Raw genomic sequence first — 19617 nt, 5'->3', positions numbered from 1 at the left:
TGAGCATGTGTTGTCGATTTTTACTTGATTCTTTGTCATTTGTATTTTAGCTTTTTAGATTTTGAATCCTTGGATCTGTACACGCAACCATACCATGAGGTTAATGTATAAAAAATCCCGTGGAAACATAAATGCTCCAGCCATACAGATCACCAGCATAATTTGGATTACAAATTATGTTCAGTTTTGGAGCAAATTTCGTTTTACATAATGTGCTGATTTAGGTTCATAAATTGCGGTATCGGACAATTACCTTGATTGTATGTTTTGATGTTCGATGTAGAATGAACTCACCCGTATGAGTCTTTTATTTGCAAGTGTATGTTTCCCTGGCCAAATGTATTAAGGATAAAAACGTAGCATTGACGCACCTGCATATCCACACATGTGGAAAGTGAGTCACTTAACTGTTTTTTCCTCTCTTTCCAGAATATATTCCTTAATCTTTTCCGCTATGGAATAGATCCCCAAACGAATTAGTGAAGATGAGACATATTCCCAAGTTTCCATAAATTTCTTATCAAATTAGCAGTCACCATTGGTCACGTATCGCACAAGCATCGCACGTGTCACGCGCTCAGGTTTCACAATAAAAATACACGATAATTGATCTAGTTCTGCTATAAAAGAGTTGATGAGAACACATACGAAGTATCGAGACGAAAACCAAAGTCATTACCATAAATGGCAACTACTAAAAGTTTCCCACGCGCAACTTTTCTTCATGTTCTTTTCACCCTTGCGATATTTGTTAGTGTGTTAGCAGGTAAGTTTAATCTTATTCATTTCTCTTATCACAGTTAATTAAGCAAGTTGTCTTAGTTGCGAGATCATGGCAACATTTTCTCTTTTCTTGGTTTGTTTTATTTCCTGTTAATTAATTGGCAGCCTTTGATGTTATGTGCATGTAGATATTGCAGTGGGGGATTACACTACATGTCCCGCTGGATCAAATTATAGACAAACAATTGTAGGTAGCGGTGGTCGTGATTTCAGGTGTGGCCCCGCAACCTGCCCTAACAGATGCAACAACTTATGTGGCGGCGTACAGAATGTACGGAAGATCCACTGCCAAGCAAACTCAGGTGTTTTCAATATCCAAACAATTTTTTGTGCGTGTTGTTGCGGGGCTTCCCCTTCTCCTCCACCACCCCCACGTCAATCACCACCACCTCCTAGAGCATCCCCGCCGCCTCCACCGCCATCACCTCCTCCTCCATCTCCACCACCACCACCACCATCACCCCCACCTCCATCTCCACCACCACCACCGCCATCACCCCCTCCTCCATCACCACCACCACCACCACCATCTCCACCACCACCATCAGATCCACGAGATCAATGCAGTCCTGAATTTACATCTTATTCTTCGACTGTAGTGACAGACTGCACCCTTTGTCCCGTTTGTAGTTGTCCTGGTGGTGTACCTCCACCGCTTGAGGGGTGCATTCTAAATTACTGCAGTTGTTGTTGCCCAACTACCCTTACATCATCATCAACAATTCCTGGTTCGTCATTGTTCGCAGCTGCATAGCCAACAACATATATTGTGGTAAAACTACCCTGCGGTGGTCATAAGCTAGCTGCAGCCAATGTGATTGTCATATGGAGTGGTCTTTATGGTTTAATGGTAATGCAATAAGCAGCGTGTACTCTATTTTACTTCTTCCGTTACATTTTAATAGGCCAGTTTCTATAGATAAATATTTCAAAAAAATAAGTCAGTTTCCTTACTGGGAAAGTCAAATCTTACTTTAATTTTCCGGGACCACGTTTCTTTTAATTTCTTTCGATGACAAGTGTTATGTGGACCATGTCATTTATTTCTTTGGATGACAAGTGTCATGAGGACCATTTCACTTCACTTCTTTTATTGACAAGTGTCTAAAGGACCACTTTCAATAATTAGTTCTCTTAATTTCCTTAATTTTTCTCAAAAAAAAGAGACTGGCCTATTAAAAAGTAACGAAGGGAGTATTTGTTTAACGCATGTAGCGATCCATAATTTTCATCTTCGATGAATGTGTTTTTATGTTACTATAACTTGCGGGTGTTATCTAATTTAGTAGACGTACTAACTAGTCATTTAATGCCTTTCATTTTAGTCTGAAGATTATGTTCAAAAATGATTTGATAATTTAAGATTAGCAGTCCCCAATTATTGTTAAACTCCATCAAATCGATCAAAATAGATTAAGTTCTTCTCAATTGCTTCAAATCAAAATGAAATTGAAGAACCATGATGTAAAACAAAAATAAAAACCTGTTGTTGTAAGACGAATTCAGTTAGGAATGGTTATATCTGTTCTGAAAAGATGAACGTCCCCAAATACAAGAATGTTTAGAATTAGTTCCGAACATATTCGTACGAAATTTCGGTCGGCTCTCCATTGCAGCAAAAGTGTTCTGGAACATAAATAAAATCTAAATTTTATTGCACTGAAGAATGGAACTCATCCTTTGGCTTGAAGTCCATCAATTGATTTTATAATTTTCTCCGGCGTTAGATGTAAGTAGATGGGTGGTTGGTAATAATTTTGTTTTCCAAAATCTCATTTTGATATTGTTCTAAGCTTTCCTATCCATAAGATTAAACAACCCTGAGAGGGACATGTGTTGATAAAAAGAAATCAAATAACAATGAGAGCTTAACCTCCAGAAAAAAAAATTGAAAATAAATAGGAATATAAAATCTTTTTTAATAAAATTTAGTAATGAGCAACTACTGATCATTACTGCATGAATATTCTACAAGTGGGTGACATAGCCGACCGCTGCATTTCAATTTTGTTATATCTCAGTTGGCCAAAGAATACTACTTATAGGTTAGTAGTTCGAACTTTTTTACAAATCCTTTAGTTTATTCATTTTTGAGTTCCTTATATAACTCGGATTTTATACAAAATAAACACTAATTAACATCTCATTTTATTTTCAAAAATTTCGACAAAAACAATTTAAACTCGGCATCTATCCTGGTGAAAAAACGACCCCAACTACGACGGGTGTCCAAGGACATGAAAAGTATCATATTAAGTGAAATTTTTTAATAATAATTTCCTTCTTCACATTATCATACAACCCTCGCTAAACAAAAGATGTATATAAGCAGTGGCAGAGGCAAGATTTTTTTAAGGGGTGCTAAAAATATTTATGCACAAATATGGGGACTTTTGTGAACTAAATTCAAAATTTAGGTGGGTTAAATAAGAAATTTCAAATAAATACAAGGATTTTTTATTGACTTTCGGGGGTGGTGGTGGGGGGAGGCGGGTTCTCTATGTATAGTTTATGTGAAAGAGAAAAGGTTGGTGTACTAATAAAAACTTCAAACAATGGCTACAATAACAATTATCTATGTCGAATAAATGACTTTCAACTACAAAGAATCGAAACAATTGGAACATTCTTCAAAAACATCCATATTTGAACACCACAACATTTATGTGCAGTTGAGCAGTTCTATACTGCAACCTCTAAATAGATAAGGTGTTAGCTATTTTTTTTCAATAGCCATTGTCATTTTTACTATATCCCTAGCCTAAATATTTTTCTTCATATATATTTTATCTCCTTAAATAAACCTTATTTTCTAAAATAAAATTACAAATTTTCGAGTGAGTTAGTTTTCCATTTTTTTGAAGCGTGCATATATTATAAAAGCCAACTAAATTATTTTCCATATTATTGATATTGCGTACATGTATCACTAGTTGTTTTATTTAAAAAATGAAAAGTTATACAGAAAATGCGTCATTTGTCCAAATATTTTTAAATCACGGTTCAAATGGACGAGTAAAAAATAGTTTGGGTGAAATGGCCAAAAAAAAATAGTAAGGATCCTAGATTAAATTTAAAAAATAGCAAGGATGAAACTGGATACATCATGTGTAAATTAAAAATAAGAAAAAATAAATGAAAATGGGCATGATGAAACTGGTTACATCCTGTCTAGTTTTACATTTTTGTCCATTTAAACACTATCAAAATCTAACTATCCATTCACCCAGAAATTATTGATTTTGGTCTTTTTAACCAATTTGTGAAGGCGATAATGATAAAAAAAAATAAAGGATGTACAAGTAACAAGAGGCTAGCCACATAAACCCAGCTTATGCTTTCCAAGAAAACACAAATATATACCATTCTTTGTGCTAAACTTATGCATAAAAAAGGGATTAATTGGGGGACATGGAAAGTAATTGGGGATACTTAACTGTTCATGCCGGCGTGGAAAAACTATGCCGATTTTAATTGCCGTTGAAAAATCATGCTGACATGAACAATAAAATATCCTCCAATTACTTTCCATATCCCGACGAATCATTCATAAAAAATAATCCATATTCGTACAAAAACACCGCTCTCCCCACTTCGAATAAAACAAGTGTCGTATCAAATCAAATAAATAGGAGCAATGATATGATAGCTCTCCCATGCATGTCACAAAAAAAACATAAGAGAACAGAAAAAGAAAAAGGAAAATATAAGGGTGAGAAAAACAACAACACCAACAACGTAATAAAGGTGAGATTAGGGAGTAATACTAGTAATAATCTAAATTTGTTAACAAAAAAAAAATAGAAAATACACGAGCCCGATGATGTTTAGGGTTGTTCGTGGTCGGTTTCGGCTCGGTTTCCATCCAAACCAAACCAATACCAATACTGTCGGTTTATAAAAAAATATTACCATCACCGAACCATTAACCATTGGTTCGGATTCTTAATGGTTTTAGCCGGTTTCGGTTTGTTCCATTGGGTTAATGGAAAACCGACGGTATATCAGTTTTCTGAAACTGACAATTCAAATCTTAAAAAAAAGAAATCACAGTAGAATTTGAACTTACCTGCAGAATGTAATTAACACAAGCATAGTTCATATTTCAAATTTAGAAGCACAGTTCAAAACATAAACATTATAAATCTTGACATCATTAGAAAGAAGATAGTTCTCTTTTGTGAACTGAAGAAGGAGGCAAAGAAAAAAAAAATAGAGAACTGAAGTGAGGTTAAGAAATTGGTCGATGATATTAGTACTAGGATTAAGAAAAACGAAGGGTGTACATTAAATCTTAGGTTTTAATCTAACGGTTGAACATAACCGGTTTTCCATAACCTTTTGGTTCGGTTTTGGGGTCAAACCTAAACCGAACCGATAATGTCGGTTTTCAAAGTTTTTTACCATAACCAACCCATTAGTTAATGGTTTGGTTTCTTCATAATCGGTCTGGTTCGATCCTGTTCGGGCGGGGAAAACCGCAATCATGTTGCCCTAATGATGTCATTGTGCATTTCGGATTGTGTTAATTTTTTTTGGTAAGAATATGAAGTCATGAAAAAAGAAGAATATATTATTCAAATATTATTGTGGTTAAGGTTTCATGGAAAAGTTGGCTCCAAAATTGTAAGATATTATGCGAAATGAAATAGTGCAAAAGAAATTAGAATACATAGAGGAGACAGGTAAGATACTTGTTCACATGCACGCAACATTTGTTTAAAGCATTCTGCAGGCGCAGGTAATGTTGAGTGCCTGTACAAAATGGTCCAATCTTTTTTAATGATATTAGAGGAAAGATATTATTGACATAATCATAGATCACTGAGATTATAGGTACAGCATCAGAGAATCTGCGTGGGTCATTTGTCTTATGCCATGAGCAAATCTTTTTTCTTTTCTACTTTGTCTTTCTAATCTGAGCGGGTTTTGGACTATGGCACTGTGACAACTGTGTTTAGGTCAAGCTTGTGAAAATATCAATAAAACATATATGAATCCATACTTAACGATATTCTTACGCAGAAGACAACAATTTAGCTGTCCTCTCAAGTGGCATTTTGCACAAAACAGTCGTCGTGAGAGGCTGACAGCAGGAAAGTCTCAAATTGGATTGAAGTTGGTAGAGTAAAATTTTCATAAACTAATTTCTGGCGTAAACTAATAACATCGCTAACGTGAACCTTTTTCTAGTCCCCGTATAAATATTTTAGTTGAATTAGTAGTTCAATAATTTTATAATCTCACAAAAGAAGTAAAGTGAAGTGGTCCATATGACACTTGTCATTAAAAGAAGTTAAGAGAAAAGTGGTCCCAAAAATTAAAATAACATTTGACTTTCCCAATTAGGAAACTGGCCTATTTTTTTGAAACTTTTATTTATAGAAACTGGCCTATTAAAAAAGAACGGAGGGAGTAGAACTTTACGATCCCAGTTCCAGTAAAAATACGGTTAGCGACTCTCAGTGACCCTTCTTAGATCCTAACACCAAACCTCACCAATACCATTTAGGTTTCAAAATCTCTAGACTCTTAGAAGGCCACTGTTCAATTTGTTGCACCAACCACTTACTTTTTACGGCAGCAGTTGGCCTGCAGGAATCATTTAATTGCAGCTTATTCAAAGGGCTCGAAATTCAGCTCGGTGCCATTGTGGGGAAACTCAACCCAGTGATCCTTATGGAAGCACATGGAACATCTCGAGGTAGCAGTCTTAGTTACGAATCGTGATTGTGAACCCTGACATTGTTGAGTATAAAAACTGCATACATGTGCTGTTAGCCAAGTGGTAACTAAAAACAAATGATCCAAATCCTACTCTTATTTCAAAGAAGATGATTGTTGTTTTTCTTACCATCCCTAGAGGTTTCTGACTTAAGTAGGACAAACAAAATATGAGTCGAATCTTGCCTCTTGAATCTGTACACGAATCTTCTCATGGGAAATCATAAAACAACAGGATTGAGATTCATAATTCAAATAGATGCCAAAACTCACATAGATGGACAAGATGCTTATTCACATGTTTTTTTGACTGTGTAAGGCTGGGATTCCCAATTGCTCACAATCTCACATGGTATATAACTACTAATCTGTCCAAGTAAAATGCATGGGAAAACTAAAACAAGAAAAGAAAGTGTGATTTACAATCAGATATTGTAAGATGCTTGTTCACTTTTTTAACTGATCTATTTACATTTAAACAAAGCCCAAGAGAGGCAAAGGATCTCCCCTAACTGTGGCGGAAACCAAGCAAGATGCTTGTGCACATGTTATACATACATGAGGAATGGTTCATACAAAACTAGTGTTTCTTTGTGATATTCCATTTTATCGACCAATTTTCTTTTCTTTTTCTTTTTTAATCCACCAGGTCCAATGAATTTAGTCCATCAGTTTCACTAGTTAGTCCAGCACGTCCATTTAATATGCAACTAGAAATACGTTGTGTTCCTCGCCCACTCATACTTTTGGGATAACTTGGTATCAATACTCTTCTTTTGCATTGTGTGACCATGAAAGAAAATATAATTGTTAAGTATTTTACTTCATTCCCACTCAAAGTTCTTTGGTTTAGTTAGTTCATGTTATTCGACTCTACACAATCATGAAGCTTCAATCCTTTTCCATAGGAATGTTGAGTGGATAATAATGTACCAACAAAAGTGTGTGTTTTCACATGGCTGATACATCATTATTCCATATTAACACAAGACAATTTAGATACAAGAGGAAGAATATTAGTTAGTCGTTGTTGTATGTGTAAAGAGGAGTCGGAATCCATCAACCATTTGCTTATTCACTGCAATTGGAATTTGGGATAGACCTAACCACGAGAAATATTCGGTCAGGAAAACTGCTCTTACATCATTATTCATATGAACACAAGACAATTTAGCTACAAGGAAGAATATTAGTTAGTGGTTGTTGTATGTGTAAAGAGGAGTCGGAATCATCAACCATTTGCTTATTCACTGCATTGGAATTTGGGCTAGACCTAACCACGAGAAATATTCGGTCAGAAACACTGCTTTACCTGCTTAGAATCAATTAAAATCATAGAATCATATCACATCACATCAAATCAAATGAAATATACCGGAACCAACCATATATAACTCTCCCATGGAACAAAAACATACGAAAAAGAAACAAAACCCAGTAAGGTGAATAAACTAACACCAAAGCAGTCAGATTCGCACGTAATACTAGTAGTAATCTGAATGTGCTAACAGAAACTGTAATTTAGGATTCAGTCACCAGCAGGATAACTTCTACCAGTTGATTCCAAATGGGTCGGAATCAAGAAATTAACTTTCTGCTTGGCGATATATCTTATTTTAAAAAAAAAAAAAATTCTAAATGCGCTAACAAAATAGCCAAAAGGAAAATATTAGAGTGAGATTTGTACATAAATGACAAAACATCTAAGGATCGACCAAATCCTTGTTCACATGCATGCAACATTGGTTAAAACGAATAAGTTAAGTTAATAAGTAATATCAGAAATTTGGTACTCATTTAGGAAGATATGTTTTAAATCTTAGATTACTTCCTTTGGAATTGGAAATTAAAAAACGAAAAAACAAAACAAAAAAAAATAGTGAGTTTTTGGAAATATATTTTTGTGATCGATCACAATGACACCATGTGCTAGTTATTGTCTTCCCACCAGTCTGTTTTTTCGAAGAATGCGAGTTTTGGACTACAACAAGATGACTTTGGATTATAGCGTTGTGATAACTTTGTCTCTATTAAGCTTGTCAGTAAAAAACAAATCCGTATCTCAAAGTATCTCAAAATTTTGTAAAGAAAAGATAACAATATAGCTCTGTTGATCTTTCAAATGGCAGTTGGGAGTCTTGGGACAAAACGATCGTTTGACAGAAGGATGTAACAAGTAGTTTAATTAGCTGAATTACTGGATCGGTAATAATTTAAGAAACTTCAAATACCAAATGCATGGATTATGAAAGTTGTCACCTTGGAAACTAGTTTGATTTATATCCTTGCAATAGGATACATGCAGGATGGTTTTTTTTTTTACTCGGATGACTTAGTGTTGTACATGAGGTCATGACAAACTCAAGATCATCATTATTGGGTAGGTCTAGAATAGGTTGATTATACAAATAAGTTGATTATACAGTAAGATTTTCTAATGAATCGAAAGGAAAATTGGGTAGGTCTAGAATAAGTTGATGAGCAGTGTTGTCCCGCGCAGCTGGGCGGGGCATCTTAATAAGCAAGCACCTTACTGTCCATCATCTTGATCTATACCTTTCAATTACATTTGCCTTAATCTTTTTCAAGGAATTACAGCTGGGAAAGTTGTGGTATTAAACGTAGGTCCTTCTTATTTATTTTAATTTCATATCATGTCCTTTTATATTCATCTTTATCTCTTGTGTAGCACCCTCTACTTTCTTCTTCTGCTACTGTTCTCAACCATTTTAACTCTTTAAGGTCTTGAACATTGAAAGCATTCGTATTTTCTGAAAGGAAATCAAATCAAACATATTGAATCAAGACTAAGAAAGATAAGTTATTTTGAATTGCTAGCAGATAAAATATGTGTTCTCAACGACACAAGTTCCACTTCCTTATCGCTAAGGGAATTTATTGGAGATAACCGCACAACAAATCCCTTTCAACATCGTCCAGAGTTTCCATCATTCCTTCTCATGTTGTATTGGAGACAAAATTTCTTTATGCAAGTGATACAAGACCAGATGAAAAAGTTAAAAAAAAAAACGAACAATATAATGAACAAGTTGACAAACTCAATACCATTCTCCATGTTTCTCTCACATCCATTCTCTAACCATTCTCCAACCATAGCATTCTTCATCCCTGTTAGTGATTACATCCCTTAGATCCCTTAGTTCCTAGCCTTAGATCCATTAAAACCCATAGGAATCACGTCCTCAGAACAACGTTTCATCACAATTGATAGGAAGTTTTTTAGAATAACCTGTAGTAAGTCCACTCCATCCAACCATTACCTTAACTGAGTTTCATTCACATGGAAAACTTAGTGGTTCTTTCACCCATAGCCTAGCCATTGATTTACAGAAGCTACTCTTTGAAGCAGCAAAGAATGGAGATCTTGGAAGAAAAGTCTGGAAATATGAAGATAATCAGCAATGGTTCAATGCAACGAAACTAGCCAATGATAAGGGATATTATCTTCAGATTTTTTTATCTAGGCCAAACCCAAAAGCATACCCCGTTTCTTTTTATATTCCATGGAGAACGTTTCGAAGGCTGGTTTAACATGACTGATGTAATGGAATCCATCATCAATTTTTCTTCATCTTTGTCAAAACCTAAATCTCAGTTACTTTATCCACAAAACCATTCCACCTCATTTGAGAATTTCACAAGACCTAACATCACATATGCACAATCCCTGTTCCACCAGAATTCAAAACCTAACAAACCAAAGCATCATCCCAAGCAAAAACTTTCACCATTTACCTGTGACCGGTATGCAGCACCATCATCTGTCAAAACAAAGATTTCCAAATATGGAAAATTCATACACATGGACCATAACTCAGCAAACTTAGGAGAATGGGATAAGGCTTTTGTGATCTCTTCTTCTGACAAGGTTAACTCATGGTCGAAAATTGGTAAACTGCTTTGTTTTGAACTCAATATTCCGAAACCATTTGAGCTATTCCCGATCAATTCAACACAGGCTATCTTCTATGTTGATGAAAACTTCTCCAGGGAAAATCTTGAGTTCCAGTTCATTGTAAACAACATGGCTATTCTGTGTTCCGATGACATCACAAGATTTGGGGTAGTGTGGCAGAACATCATTATGTTTTTAACATTGAAATTGTGGGAATTCCGTTTCATTATTGGTCTTTGAAACTCATTCATGCTATTGGTGAAATCTGTGGTGAGTTACTTTTGATCGACAAACATACCCTTAAGCTTTCCAACCTTCAAGCCATGCGAATGAAGATCAGAAATATGAATGGTATTAATGCAATCCTACGAGTAATCAAGATCTTTTGTGGTAATCAAATGTTTACTGCACATATTGCAATAACTGGAAAGTCTTCTCACGCTGACTGTAGTTTCATAATCACACCGTTGAGAGGTCAAGATCCCTGCATATCAGTTACACATGATTTGCGGGATATCATTAATACCAAAAAAAGGAAGACTCACCAGAATGCCAATATAATAGCGGATGCATCCAGGGAATATTCTCAGTCAAGGGATTCTGGTGCTAATATCACGGAAGTTAAAGATGTTAGTAATTCTATGGTGGTTAAAAAAATCAGGAAAAAAAGGAAAAAAATATCGAGAAAAGCCACACGAAAGTCTGTAGTCTAGGTCTGGCAAAAAGTCCAATATGCGGAGCTATCATCCAATGTATCTGCAGTGGCAACTGATGTGGATGATGATATGGACATTGATGTGGTGAGTCATACGGCATCCTTCAAACTCACAGTCCCAGAAATAATTGCAGTAGAAGATTGTCCGATTGATTTCAAAATCAATGCAGTTCATGCAACAGATAATTCGATCCATGCATATCGAACAGATAATATGATACCTGAAGTAGTAGAATCTGTTGAACCTGTAGCCTTCAACCTCAAAACAATCATCCATGGCCTTCTTCAATACCCGAAACCTACATCCATTCACCTACAATACCCTAAACCAACATCTGTCAACTTTCAAAACCCTAAACCTATAGCTTTCACCTATCAAAACCCTAAACAAACATCTCTTCATCTACCAACTTCATTCAAACACCTAAAAGAAGTTACGAAAGTTTACAGAAGCAACAACAACTTACTGCATCCACAGATTGCATCACCACATCATACAAGGACTCAGATTTCAATTCCAATTTGGATAATAAAAGAAGTTAAACGTCTCTTTGCACTGGGTGTTACACTGGGTATTGGATTTCCATTAATGGAAAATCACACAAGTAAATACCTCATTTCTAAGGTATCAAATTCAGGTCATGTCCTCAAACAATTCCAACTTTACCAATAAAGAAACAAATACATAAGGATTATGATGTTCAAAACTTTATCAATATAGAGAATGTTGATATTGTACCTGTGCATGAAGAACGACAAAGCTCCTTACCCTTATTGGGTTTGGAAGATTCTTTTCTATCTTTGGAAGACGCCAGCAAACAAACAACAGATGAAATTCCACCAGGCTTTCAGCATGCAGCAAAAGAATTCGCATATGACACTGATAGTACTTCACTGGAATACCCACCGGGCTATGAGCTAGTAGCAGCAAACTTGGTAGATGATAATGTTTCATATGGTAATTCTTTAGCAGAAAACCTCTCGGATGATACGAGTTCTAATGATCACTTAGTTCCGGTTATACCAAGAAAGTTGAGGAATGAGCTAAGAAGACTGGGGATGTCCATTGAGGTGATTTCTTCACCAACATCCAGAACAAAGAGGTCAGTAAATTCAAGGGGCGAAGTTTGTTTTAAATGAATCTTAAAATTCTTACTTGGAATGTAAGGGGATTGGACTCCAATAGAAGAAGAACGGTGGTTCATAAATTCCTACAGATGATTAGAGCTCCTATCATTATTCTTCAAGAGACAAAGATGATGCAATGTTCCTCTTGGGATATTAAGCAAATATGTGGTTCTAAGAATGTAGGTTGGACTCTACAACAAGCGGTAGGAAATTCCGGTGGCATGTTAATTCTCTGGGATAGAAATTTTTTGGAAGTAAGTGATTCACTTGTCGGTGACTACACGCTTTCAATTTTATGTAAAAATAAGAATGATAACTTCCAGTGGGTGCTTACAAACGTTTATGGACCAAACCATTCAGTGGAGAGGACTGAATTTTGGCTAGAACTCGATAACGTTTGTAGATATTCGATTAATATTCCATGGTGTATTGGGGGTGACTTCAACACAATTGTGAAGTGTGGTGAAAAAAAGAATTGTAAGAGGATTACAAGAAGTATGAGAAAGTTCAACAAATTTATAGTTGAGCACGATCTCATTGATTTTCCTCTGAAGGGTGCAAGATACACTTGGTCGAATGGACAATCAAATCCGGTTATGTGCAGGTTAGACAGGTTTCTCATTTCCCCATCTTTTGAACAACATTACCCTTTCGTTACCCAGTTAGCTAAAGCCATACCTACATCCGATCACATTTCACTCCTTCTAGACATTTCTGACCCTTCCTGGGGACCTAGTCCTTTTAGGTTTGAAGCTATGTGGTTCATGGAGAATGGTTTCTTACAATTACTGGAAGATTGGTGGCTTTCTTTTTGTTTTGCAGGTACACCTAGTACAGTGCTTTGGTTGAAGTTAAAGGAACTTAAGGAAAAGCTAAAAGTCTGGAACAAAGAAGTTTTTGGACACACAACCACAAAGCTCAATATCATTCTCTCGGATTTTCAAACTCTAGATTTGCTAGGAGAAGATAATGTTCTCACAGAAGAAGAGAGGAATGTGTATCCACAAAATAAAGCGGAATTCGAAAAGATTTCTAAAATGGAGGAGACGTCATGGAAAATTAAATCAAAAACCAAATGGATACAAGAGGGAGACCGAAACACTTCATTCTTCATCAGCAATGCCTCTGCGAGACGTAGATATAATAGAATAAGGCAATTATACGTCGGCAATGAACTTGTGTCTGATAGGAAGAGGTTACAAGAACATATTGTGGGTTTTTACAAGACACTTTTCACTGAAGAAGAAATTACTAGGCCTGATTTAGAAGGGATTGATTTTGATTCCATCACTGCTACAGAAGCTATTATCTTAGATTCTGATTTTAGTGAAGATGAGGTCGTACGTGCCATCAGGGACTTAGGAAATGACAAAGCTTTGGGTCCAGATGGATTTCCAATTATTTTCTTTCAGAAGTGCTGGCATTTCATCAAAGGAGATTTTATGGCTACGGTGAATAAATTTTGTACCACAGGTAATATTAATTCTAAGCATAATTATACTTTTATTACTCTTATACCGAAAAAGGATCACATCGAAACAATCAAAGATTGTAGACCTATATGTCTCCTTACTAGTGTTTACAAGATCATTGCCAAGGTGTTATCCACGAGACTCAAACTTGTCATGGATAAACTCATATCCCCGGTGCAATGCGCGTATATCGAAGGCAGACAAATTATCGATGGTACCCTAATAGCCAACGAGTTGTTAGATTCTAGACTAAGGTCTGGAAATGCTGGAATTTTATGAAAAATTGATCTGGAGAAGGCGTTTGATAGAATAAATTGGAATTATCTTGAATCTGTGCTTATTCAAATGGGGTTTACGGCGCAACTGGTTGAGGTTTTGTTATGCTACTTCATCATTTTCAGTTTTAATTAATGGATCTTCTTTTGGTTGCTTCACAAGCACAAGGGGAGTTCGACAGGGTTGCCCTGTTTCTCCTCTTTTGTTCAACATTGCGATGGAGGGTTTTTCCAGATATATAGATAGAGTTGCGAATCAGGATCTTTTCAGCGGTTTCTCAGTCACACCTACAAGTACCATAGTGAATCACCTTCATTATGCAGATGATACGATTTTATTTGTTGAAAATAACAAGGAGCAATTACACAATCTGTTTTCAGCTTTACAGTGTTTTGAGTACATCGCGGGTTTAAAGGTAAATACTACCAAGACAAGGCTTATTTCTGTTGGAGAAGTCCCAAACTTAGGCTCATTTCATAATTCTTGTGTTCTGTGTGGAATTGGTGTAGAATCTCAGGATCATTTATCTTACATTGTAAGATTACTTATAAGATTTGGTCGATCATTCTGCTTAATACAGGTTGGAGTTGGGTTTTACCGGGTTCCATGAGAATTTTGGCAGAAAGTTGGCACCATAATCATTTTTCCCGTACAGGGAATTATATTTGGGATCTAATACCAGCAGCGATTGTTAATACAATTTGGAATGAAAGGAATTGCAGACGTTTTGAGGAACAATATATTTACAAAACAGATGATGATCTGGTTTTGTCTGTCAAATCCTCTATTTTAGTTTGGGCAGCAGCAACAGGTACACAAGATTTTGTGTCTTCACAGATTCAAAATTGGAACTCTATCTTTTTGTAATTTGCTTATTTGTCCTTTTCTGTTCTACCTCTGGTAGATTTACATGTACATTCTTCTTCTCTAAAAAAAATTTCTCTTTAGATCAAAAAAAAAAAAAAAATGAAATTGTTTTGACTAGAAAAGCTTTTCTTTCATGGAACCTCAAAATGATAAAATCAAGTAAATTATTAGTAGCCAATTTAAGTAGCACCCGATCATACATTTTCTTAGATGCTGCCATGGATTAGGAGCAACTATTGAATCTCTTTGATTCTAACTGGTCATGCAATCGATATCATCACATCCCATCTCCTATTCATCCTTTCGCTTCTCTCGATTCACTTCTAAGACAACAAGTACAAACAAGTTCGGAAAGGATATTTGAAAAGAAGATGAACTGAAACCTGAATCATCATCAAGCGACACTAGAGCAGCTTCAACGAAATCAACCGTGAGGAAAAAATTTCTAGTGAAGTGTTTTTCTTAGTTTGTGAAAGGACATGGAAAGAAATGAAAATAACAAAAAGGGCCTACGTTGAATACCATAGCTTTGCCAGCAATAGTTTACTAATAGAAATAAAAGCAAATAAATTTGAACGTTAGAGATCTTAATCCAACGGACTGTATGCTGCTTGCTTATTAAGCTGCCCGCGCAGGTGCGCGGGACAGCACTGCTCTAAGTTGATTATACAAATAAGTTGATTATACAATAAGATTTTTTAAAGAATCGGAAAGGAAAAATTTGGAAAAACTATTTTGTCGAAATATTTATAATTTCACAAGTAACTCAATATACACATGCAAATTATACGTGGGCTAAAACAAAAATAATAATGAGATCATCCATTTCACAAATTTCACCTAGGCTATATGGCCTTAGTTAGCCGCTTCTAGGGTCCGTACTTTGCAACGGCTGGCAATCTAGAATTTTGACATGGTTGGTTTATCACCAAACATATTCGGCAAAGTGGGGTTAAAAGTAAAAAAAACGAACGATTAAATGAGGCTATTTATCTTACTGTATAAAGGGAACACCCCTTAGTTTTTTGTTTTTTTTATCAGTAAAGAATAAAAAATAGATTGATCAAAAAGAAGAGGGTACAAGGGGCTTGCACCACCCTCAATATGTGGGTGCAAAATACCGCACACTCACTAGTTACGCGAATTAATATAAAGCATCATATCTCCTTTTCTCGAGATATCTATTTTTACGGACACATTAATGGTAAGATAGATAAGAAGAGACAGTCGTCAGATTCTACAGGGACGTTTCGAATGATGAGTGGTGAAGACAACACGTGGGAATAGTCATGCCGAGATCTCGGAATATTTTCAGTCAAAAGGAATATGAAAAAGTGAGTTGGTGCGGCAAAATAACTTACTAAAGTTCCTCTTATCGCCCCCTCTTTAAAAGAACGATAAGAGAAGAGGCAAAATATGGATGCAAAATACCACACACTCATTAGTTACGTGAATTAATATGTTAAGTGATTATGCGAACATGAATGCACGTTATATATCCAGGATGACGAATTTGATGATGTCACTAAGTCACGATAAAAGTGTGAAGTAAAAATGTCCCAGCGACTTTGACGCACATCAGATCCGAAAATAGGGGTTTTATTAGCTGTCCTCCACTATGTAAACTCCTATAAAAGGAACCAACCACCATTGTAGTGGGGGAGATCTTTTTGGCGAGCTAAGGATAGAATTTTAGGAGAGAGAGTTATTTGTTTCCCAAGTTAGGTTCCATCATATCTCCTTTGTATTTGTTCTAAATTTTTAATAAAAGATCTTGAATATTTCATCATGGTTTCTTAGATTACTTCATAGTTTATCATTAGGGTGTAGTGTGGGATTTCCTCCAACTACACAAGAGTTACAACAAAAAGAGAAAAAAGGAACTAAAGAAGTTACAGAATCAACTTCTAAGTTCGGAGATAATCAAAATACATCCTACGCCAGTGTATCATAACTTCAGCAAAGCTAGGAGATTCAAGATTCTTGAAAACTAAACACCATTTGAAAAGCTGATACTTAATTTTTGCTGAACAACCTCCACTGTATTTGTCTTGTTTGTAAGGCTCGTGTGTTCCTTTTATTCCATGTTACCCAAACAATTGTTGGTTAAACTTCAACATATAAGTCACTAACAAGCTGGTTAGGACAAGATTAGAAAATTGATGTAATCCTAAGGGAATTAGAAGTCATCTAGTTCTAAGAAAAGCAAAGACATGTAATAAGGTAATAGGACTAGGAAAAGGAATTCATAGTTCTATATATATATGATCACCAAAGTTGTGGTTGATCATATGAGCAAGATTAGAGCTTGTGTTTAGTTTTGAGAGATTTTCTAAACATCAATAAAGAGAGTTGTCTTTATATAAGCTAAGTTTCATCTTGCAGTTGCCATTAATTGGTATCAGAGCTTGTTTCTGAGCCATGGAAAACGAAACCACCATTGTGGGTGCAAAACAGTTCACGTCACCATCAATACAAGTTCCAATTGATGAAAATCTACAAAGTTCACGTCACCACAAACTACACAGTATGGGCCATGAGAATGAATGTACTGATGAAAATCTACAAAGTTTGGGAAACAATTGATCCTGGTACATTGGACCCAGACAAAAACAATGTTTCCATTGGATTACTCTTTAAAGCAATACCAGAATGTCTTGTTCTACAAGTTGGTGAACATGAAACTTCAAAGAAAATTTGGGATGCAATAAAGGCAAGTAATCTCGGAGATGATCGAGTTAAAGAAGCCCTTCTGCAAACCTTAATGTCTGAATTTGAAAGAGTGAAGATGAAAGATACTGATACTATTGATAGCTTTGCAGGAAAGCTATCAGAGATAGCCTCAAAAGCTGCTTCACTTGGACAATCCATTGATGAAGATAAACTGGTAAAGAAGTTTCTCAATAGTTTACCAAGATCCAAGTATATTCATATCATAGATTCTCTCGAACAAGTCTTAGATTTAAAGAAGACTAGCTATGAAGATATAATTGGAAGATTGAAAGCGTATGAAGAGAGAATCCTTGATGAAGAAAACAATGGAGAAACTCAAGGAAAACTCTTGTACACAAACTCTTACCAACAAAACTCTGCGACAAGAGGAAGAGGTCGTGGAAGAGGTGGTAGAGTAAACAGAGGCCGAGGAAGGGGAGGAAGGTTTAACTCACAAGATAGAACAACAAGTCAGAATGATCAAAATCAAGGGAAAGAAAAGAAGGATAGATCAAACATTATTTGTTACAGATGTGATAAACCAGGACACTTCTCCTATGTATGTCCTGAAAGAATACAAAAGATGGAAGAAGCAAACAAGAATGAAACAAGGGAAGCAGATACAGCTCTTTTCATGCACGAAGTTGTATTCTTAAACGAATGGAAACTAATACCAAAGAACTATAAATCAAAGGATGGAGAAGAAGGAATCTGGTATTTAGATAATGGAGCCATCAATCACATGACTAGTAAGAGACACTACTTTTCTGAACTCAATGAGAAAATCAAAGGACAAGTGAAGTTTGGGGATGGATCTTCTGTAAAAATTGAAGGGAAAGGATCAATTCTATTTCATAGCAAGTCCGTAGAAAAGAATCTTGTCACAAACATCTACTTCATCCCAAACTTACAAAGCAACATTCTAAGTTTAGGACAAGCTACAGAAGTTGGATGTGATGTTAGAATGCGACAAGATTATCTAACAGTTCATGACCCAAGTGGAAGACTTTTAGTTAGAGTCTCACGCTCACAGAATAGACTCTACAAGATAAGTCTCATGATTGGAAGGCCATTGTGTCTGAATATGAGACTGGAAGATCAGACATGGAAGTGGCACGCAAGGTTAGGACACATAAGCTTTAGAACTTTAAAGGAAATGTCTCAGAACAAGATGGTTCGAGGGCTACCACAGATAAACGATGAATCAAGGATCTGTGAATCATGTTTAGTTGGGAAACAAACGCGTCAAGGTTTTCCAAAAGCAACAACATTCAGAGCCTCAAAGCCATTAGAGCTTCTTCATGCTGACTTATGTGGTCCTATCACAACACAAACACTTACGAATAACAAATACATATTTGTTATCATAGATGATTTCTCTAGATACATGTGGTCCATCTTGATGAAAGAAAAGAGTGAAGCATTCGACATATTCAAAGTACTTAAGACTATGATTGAAAAAGAGTTCAATAAGGAGGTAAAGATACTTAGAACAGACAAGGGAGGAGAATTCACATCAGTAGATTTCAACAAATATTGTGAGTTAAATGGAATCAAAAGGAAACTCACAGCACCATATACACCACATCAGAATGGAGTGGTAGAGAGAATAAACCGAACTCTAATGGAGATGACGAGAAGTTCATTAAAAGCCATGCAGATACCTAATTATCTATGGGGAGAAGCTGTACGACACTCCACAAATCTAATAAACATGATACCTACGAAATCTATTAATAATATGACTTCCTATGAAAGCTTACACAAGAAGAAACCAAATCTAGATCATCTAAGAGTGTTTGGTTGCAAAGCATACACAAAAGTTGATTCTGCAACTCTTAAGAAACTGGATGATCTATCTCATACTCTTGTCAATCTAGGAATTGAGCTTGGATCCAAAGCCTACAGATTATTCAATCCAACAACGAAAAGAGTGATAGTGAGTCGAGATGTGGTATTCGATGAAAAAGCAAACTAGAACTGGAAAGAAACTAATGATGGACCAAGTAGGGATCCAGGAATGT

The 19617-nt window shown here is 35.8% G+C and overlaps 1 protein-coding gene across 1 annotated transcript; it reads left to right on the top strand.

Annotated features, from left to right (window-relative positions):
• The first annotated feature begins 637 nt into the window (after positions 1-637).
• On the top strand, positions 638-2038 carry LOC113340372 (leucine-rich repeat extensin-like protein 3). Its single transcript, XM_026585575.1, has 2 exons — positions 638-766; positions 912-2038. Exons 1-2 carry the CDS (start codon positions 685-687, stop codon positions 1535-1537), a joined length of 708 nt encoding a protein of 235 aa, XP_026441360.1. The 5' UTR covers positions 638-684; the 3' UTR covers positions 1538-2038.
• Positions 2039-19617: the final 17579 nt, after the last annotated feature.

The sequence above is a fragment of the Papaver somniferum genome, unplaced genomic scaffold (assembly GCF_003573695.1).
Source record: "Papaver somniferum cultivar HN1 unplaced genomic scaffold, ASM357369v1 unplaced-scaffold_21, whole genome shotgun sequence".
Lineage (NCBI taxonomy): Eukaryota > Viridiplantae > Streptophyta > Magnoliopsida > Ranunculales > Papaveraceae > Papaver > Papaver somniferum.
Note: the sequence above shows the minus strand (reverse complement) of the source record. Positions and strands in the feature narration are given on the sequence as shown.

Bases quoted from the DNA above. Each gene is read 5' to 3' on its own strand.
- LOC113340372 (XM_026585575.1), top strand. From the start codon at position 685: ATGGCAACTACTAAAAGTTTCCCACGCGCAACTTTTCTTCATGTTCTT. The intron at 767-911 runs GTAAGTTTAATC...ATGTGCATGTAG, and splicing joins ATTTGTTAGTGTGTTAGCAG to ATATTGCAGTGGGGGATTAC.